At 50.1% G+C, this 6,812-nt stretch overlaps 1 protein-coding gene across 1 annotated transcript; it reads left to right on the top strand.

Moving 5' to 3' along the window:
* The first annotated feature begins 3,299 nt into the window (after nt 1-3,299).
* Nucleotides 3,300-6,469, top strand: Nfkbia (NFKB inhibitor alpha). Its single transcript, XM_021179000.3, has 6 exons — nt 3,300-3,607; nt 4,137-4,245; nt 4,585-4,795; nt 5,010-5,098; nt 5,201-5,461; nt 5,901-6,469. Exons 1-6 carry the CDS (start codon nt 3,381-3,383, stop codon nt 5,946-5,948), a joined length of 945 nt encoding a protein of 314 aa, XP_021034659.1. The 5' UTR covers nt 3,300-3,380; the 3' UTR covers nt 5,949-6,469.
* The last annotated feature ends 343 nt before the right edge of the window (nt 6,470-6,812 follow it).

Below are 6,812 nucleotides of genomic sequence, written 5' to 3'. Positions count from 1 at the left end.
GCTACAAGGTACAAGGTATTATTTTTGCCTTCTGCATTAAAAGGAAAAACAAAAGACTGAGGTGTAGTTTCGTGGTAAACGATGTGTTTATCATCTTTGCAAGAGGTCCTGAGGTCATCCCCAGCCCTGAGCTCACAAACACCAAGACAGAGCTAGGCACAGTGTTGGACGATTGCAATCCTAGCACTCAGGAGGTCAAGGCTGGCTGCGACACAATGGTGAGACCTTGTCCCCAAAACAGTGATGTAAAGCATTAACATTTTAAAAGTGTTAAGCTTAGATAAATGTTTGACAATGAGGAGAAAACTGAAGCATGGAAGGATCCACAAGTTCTCTTGCCGCCTCCAAGAAGCCAGACCCTTTCATTGTTGGACATCTTCCTTCTTGTCTGTCCACACACAATCCTGCTGAGCTGTGATGTTGTTGACTTAAGCTATATGGAGCCGTGCATGGAAAGAAAGCCTGTTGGCTCACTTTAGTAAGTCAACAGTGTTCCTGAGCTGCAGGTAAACAGAAGGTAACTCCTAGGGAATTCCCAGGGAGGGCCAAGTCAGCCGGCCTCAGCACCGCCCCAATTTTTTCAAAGGGTTCTGTGACAGCCCAGAAATGCTTGAGCCTGACTCCTGCCACTAGGTGTCACACTAAACAATACCGAAGTTGATGCCAAGGCCTGAGGCTATGGGGACAGCCCAAGGAGGCATAAATATACATACTCCTTCATTTTATACCTGCAGCCCCAAGTCACCTTTTGCTGTATCCTTTATAGGTGGGGCTTTGAGTTCATACTGTGGCTTTTTTTTTTACAAACTTTTAACTTCATATATATATATACACATATTCATTACAATAGGATACATTGCTTAAATTTTATATTACTTAATTTTTTATGTATATGAATGTTTCGTATGTATGTGTTCCACCCTCACGCTTGGTGCCTGGCGGTGCTGAATCTCCCGGGACTGGAGATGCAGGACACCATGTGGATGCTGGGGATCAAACTCAGGTCTTCTGGAATAGCAGCTAGTGCTATTAACTGCTGAGCCATTCCTCCAGCCCTGCTCTGCATTTTTAAAGAACTATCTCCAGATGAGAAACTACCTATCCTCTGCTTTATCTCCCAAGTGGAAGACAGATTTGGGGGCTGGGGAGCTGTTCAAGACTGGGTCTTATGTTGCCCATACTGACCTCAAACTAGGCTAAATACTTTTAGTGTATTCCAAATTATATTACATTTTGGTCTCATTTTTGCAAGGTGTTTCCAAGGGTTAACATGAACTTTACCAAATGTTCAAAGTGCTAACATAGACTTTACCAAAATGATTAATTTATTGTAGTAGAAATTAGACGAACTGACATTGGGGGCCTGGGTAAATTTCTAGGTATTTTGTTTTCTTTTTTAGGAAAATGGGAGCAGCACCTAGCTTACAACATTACTTCTGAGAACTAGCCATGATGCATACGAAGCTGGGTTCCTCCAAAAATTTATACTGTGATATTTCCAAAAGTCCATGCTCATACTTCCAAGCAGAGACGTGTATTTCTAGACAAATGATGTCCATCTGATACCACAAAGTACCTTAAATAGTTCAGGACTGATGTGCAATTCCAGCTTTCATGGGGAAGCTGAGGCAGAGGTCCTACTAACAGTTCAACGTCAACAGGGACAACACAGTGAAATCCAGACCAGCCGGGCCTACAACGTAAACCCTGTCTCAAACCACCCCACCAGCACAGATCCCATCTTATTATTATAAAAGCAAGTATACCATAAAAAAAAAAGGTTAAGTGACTTCTCCAACTAATGTATTTAATGTGTTTAGGCAGAGCGTGGAATTGAGATGTCCTGCTCATGATCAATCTCACTTTGTCCCACTCAATTACCCTTGCAGATCCAGCTTGCCGCTGAGAGGAAGAGGAGAATTTGCTGAGGAAGTTTTAACTTTAACCTGGCCCTTACTGTCTGGAGGTGTTTTTGGTTTTTCCTGGCTTTTGAATCTTTTCCCTCAGTGTCTTCACATTCATATTCAAGGGGGAGGCGCTGGAATTCCAAAGAGAGGAAAGCTGACATAAGGCTCATTAAGAAAAAGATCATTCACATCTCACCAGAAATCTATGCAGAACTAGAGAGGCCTCCTGGGTCTGTTCTGACAAACTATGATCCACGTTGCTTTAATTTTCCCTAAGTAGGGGTGGGGTGGAAACAACATTTGTACTTTTGCAGGTTAAACTAGAGGCTCACAGGCCCAAATCCCTTTCTTGGGGGAGCAGCTACCTACTGAAGCTGACAGAAGCAGCAGGTTTCAGATGGGGTCTGTGTTAGGACTGTCTTGAGCCTCCTGCAGGATACCTCACAGTTACTTTCTGAGCTATGTTTGAGAGCCCAGCCTTGGCTAGGGCACTATCAATTGCTCTGCTAGGCATTCACAATAAGCTCTGGCTTCATTCTCTGCAACAAGTTAACTCCGACAGCAAGAACGCAACAGTTGTGCTTGCAAGGAAACTACAACTTCTACTAAGATTAACAGCTTGCATTACTTGGGGAAAAATGTGGTTCCCATACGGAGCTAGGATTTGCCCCTCTCCCCCCACCGGGGGGGGGCAAGATTATTGACCCCTAGGAGATAATCTAGGGGTTCTCCAAGCTCTTGGTTTTTGTTGTTGGTAGTGGTGGTTTTGTTTGTTTTAATGCCAAAGTTTTTACAGTTTCATGGAGTAGGGGTGAAGGACAGCCAAATGTCCCTGCATTGCAAAGGGCCTGGAGCAGACAAAACACAGCCGGCCCCGGAACCACTCATATGTCCGTCGTCGCAGAAATTTAGGAGAAGCGAATCCCTTGCACCTAGCCAGCATTTCCACTCTTGGGTTTTCAAAAAGATCAAAAACCGGAAAAGACCTGCAAACTGGCAAATCGCTAAGAGGAACAGCCTAGCAGGTCTGCGTCCTTGGGAGCTGAGCAGCTTGGGACCCCAAACCAAAATCGCCCGGTGGGAAACCCCAGGGAAAGAAGGGTTCTTGCAGAGGGCTGGGGTTACTGAGTGCAGGCTGCAGGGAAGTACCTAGAGGGAGGGGGCCTGGTCGGGAGGACTTTCCAGCCACTCAGGGCTCACGAAAAAGTTCCCTGTGCATGACCCCAGTGGCTCATCGCAGGGAGTTTCTCCGATGAACCCCGGCCCTGGGTTTAGGCTTCTCAGTCGAGGACGAGCCAGTTCTTTTTCTAGTCTGACTGGCTTGGAAATTCCCCGCGCCTGACCCCGCCCCTGAGAAATCCCCTGCCAGCGTTTATAGGGCGCCGCGGCGGCGCTGCCGAGCCCACAACAGTCAGACCTCGCCAGCCAGCCGCCAGCAGCCTGCAGCCTGCACCCGCTCAGCCCCGCACAGCCATGTTTCAGCCAGCTGGGCACGGCCAGGACTGGGCCATGGAGGGCCCGCGGGATGGCCTCAAGAAGGAGCGCTTGGTGGACGATCGCCACGACAGCGGCCTGGACTCCATGAAGGACGAGGAGTACGAGCAAATGGTGAAGGAGCTGCGGGAGATCCGCCTGCAGCCGCAGGAGGCGCCGCTAGCCGCCGAGCCCTGGAAGCAGCAGCTCACGGAGGACGGAGACTCGTAAGTGGGCGGCGGGCACCGGTGGGGGTTCGCGCGGGGCCTGCAGCGCGCTCGGGGTTCTGCACGGCGGGGGCGCCGGGGCTGCGGGGCGCCGGGGCTGCGGCGGGCCGCCTGCCTTCCCCCCATCCCCCTCCTCCCCTGTCCCGGGACCCGGAGTCGGCGAGCGCAGGCCGGGGGGCGGGGCGGCAGCGGCGGCGAGGACGCAAAGTCCCGGCCTGGCAGCGGTGGCGCGCAGCCGCCGGGCGCCGCGCGGCCGCGAGGGGAAGTACAGGGCGTTCCGGGCGGCGGAGGGCGGGCCGGTCTGGCCGGCGCCCGCCCGGAGGGGGTGGGGCACGGAAAGTCCCTGGGCGGCTGCCAGGAACACTCAGCTCATAATAACCTCGCGGAAAACACCGCGGCCGCGGCCTCCAGAAACCCCGGCCTTGCGCAATCCCCCCCACCCCACCCCCAGCCCGCGCCTCTCGGGCCCCCCCCCCTCCCCACGCAGTGCGCTCACCACCCCTCGGGGGGTTTCCCTGTCATCCCTCAGGTTCCTGCACTTGGCAATCATCCACGAAGAGAAGCCGCTGACCATGGAAGTCATTGGTCAGGTGAAGGGAGACCTGGCCTTCCTCAACTTCCAGAACAACCTGCAGCAGGTGCGCCGCTTGCTTGCCCGGCGGGTGCCCTCTTTGACCCCGTGGTGGAGTCAGATGTAGCTCGGTCGCCCCCAAAGCGTTTCTAAATTAATAGTCACTGAGTTCTTATCTGCCTTGGCCTTTTACATTCAAATTAGCCAACGTCTTAGAGCCAGAAGAAAAATCCCTTGGGTTTAGTGAGGTCTTTATGACCCACCTAGGGCCTCCTGTTTGCCTGATCTCCTAAGAGACAAATGGGAGGATCGGATTCCGTAGCGGGAGGTGTCTGGGGTTCAGGAAACTCAAGACTATGGGTTTGCTCCGTGGCTTATCCCTTTCTGTTTCCTCTTCCATTTGTAGACTCCACTGCACTTGGCTGTGATCACCAACCAGCCAGGAATTGCTGAAGCACTTCTGAAAGCTGGCTGTGATCCTGAGCTCCGAGACTTTCGAGGAAATACCCCTCTACATCTTGCCTGTGAGCAGGGCTGCCTGGCCAGTGTAGCAGTCTTGACGCAGACCTGCACGCCCCAGCATCTCCACTCCGTCCTGCAGGCCACCAACTACAATGGTAGGTCTGCCAGTCCATCCAAGGATGCCGAGGAGGGAGAGAGATGGGGCCACTTGAGTCTAGCTTGGAGCTTAAACTCTGAACGTATAAAAAGTTCAGACCCAGATTCTGAGTTCTTCAAAACTGATGTTGTTTGTGGTTGTCCTCAAGACAATAGACATGAGTTGTATGAGGATTGAAACAAATAGTTACAATTTTTGTCTTCTTCCTCCAGGCCACACGTGTCTGCACCTAGCCTCTATCCATGGCTACCTGGCCATCGTGGAGCACTTGGTGACTTTGGGTGCTGATGTCAACGCTCAGGTGAGTACGTCTCCCTTCCACCTAATCTCTGTTGGGCTGGCTCTGATGGTGAGCAGGTTTCCAGATGCAGCCATAAACACGCCTGATTGCTTTTGGTTTCAGGAGCCCTGCAATGGCCGGACAGCCCTCCACCTTGCGGTGGACCTGCAGAATCCTGACCTGGTTTCGCTCTTGTTGAAGTGTGGGGCTGATGTCAACAGGGTAACCTACCAAGGCTACTCCCCCTACCAGCTTACCTGGGGCCGCCCAAGTACCCGGATACAGCAGCAGCTGGGCCAGCTGACCCTGGAAAATCTCCAGATGCTGCCCGAGAGCGAGGATGAGGAGAGCTATGACACAGAGTCAGAATTCACAGAGGATGAGGTGTGTGTTCATTCTCCCTCAACGCACTTACGTCTGTTCTAGGGCTGTTCTGTATCATAGGGCTTTCAGTTATTTAACTTCTCAGACTCAGCTTGCAAAGCCAGGATCCCAAGAATTTGTCTCTGGTTTATTTTAATAGCTTACCCTTTTGGGTTGAGGAATGAGAAAAGTCTGGAAATTGAACCCAGGCCTTAGCACATGGGGATAAGCACACGTTCTACCATTGAGCTACCCCCCTCAATAGCTTAGACTTTTTTTTTTTTTTTAAAGGAAAGAATAGGTAAAGGAAACTCCTACAGCCCAGTGCCCTTGTTCTATTTAGGTTAAGGAGAAAAAGAGCCCAAGAATAGGAGTTATTTCAGAAGCAGCTCTCCCCTTATCCCAATGTCTTGGCGAAGTTCTAGGAATTTAATATGTCTTTTTCCCTCTCTTGTTTTAGCTGCCCTATGATGACTGTGTGTTTGGAGGCCAGCGTCTGACATTATAAGTGGAAAGTGGCAAAAAAGAATGTGGACTTGTATATTTGTACAAATAGAGTTTTATTTTTCTAAAAAAAAAAAAAGAAAAAGAAAAGAAAAAAAAAATGAGAAAGGGTATACTTAGCACCACACCACACAGCGCCTAGACCCAGGCATTTTACTGGGGTGATTCGGCTGTTGTCTTTGTGAAATCTGGGGAAACAGATCATTGAAATTCAAAGGAAATGTCTCTTAAGGTTCATGTTTGTGGGATTTTTTTTTTTTTTTTTTTTTTGGAGGTGATTTTCCAGAACCTAATGAAAGGACCACGTTTTATTTATTGTGCTTTTGATTGAACCACCATAGACCTAGTAGGTGAGCCCAGTGTGTTCTCCCATGTAAGAGCCAGGTGTTCAGTGGTATGTGCTTAAAAGTCGCCCCCAACTAAGGTTTGTGTCGCCTTCTTGTAAATGTTGTATATGTTGTATTTTGTTGGTAATTATTTTGGTACTTCTAAGATGTATATTTATTAAACAGATTTTTACAGACAGCATTGTCCCGCTCATTTGCTATTCTGAGTGGCTTGTTCCTGAGGATCGGGGGCTGGAGGGGGTGGCGTGAATGTTTTCAGCCAGCTAAGGAAGTCCAGAGAGCAGCGTCTCACGTGAGAGCCGAGCTTCACAGCAGCCTCCAGCCCCTGTGTGGGAGGGAGCCTGTTGCAAGGTGACAGGAAATGCCAGCCTTCAGCTGGGGTACCAGCAAGCCACCTGGCCTGTCACTGAAGGCTCTGGTACCATTTTCTCCTTGGTTTAAGCTGCTCCAGAACCCCTTCTCCGTAGAACTTAGTTGGGACAAGAGGAATTTGCTGAGTTAGCTTGATGTAGCTGGGAAAA

The sequence above is a fragment of the Mus caroli genome, unplaced genomic scaffold, assembly GCF_978045245.1.
Source record: "Mus caroli unplaced genomic scaffold, Mus_caroli_1 scaffold_14, whole genome shotgun sequence".
Lineage (NCBI taxonomy): Eukaryota > Metazoa > Chordata > Mammalia > Rodentia > Muridae > Mus > Mus caroli.
The sequence above is the reverse complement of the archived record's forward strand: the minus strand, read 5'-3'. Positions and strand labels throughout refer to the sequence as shown.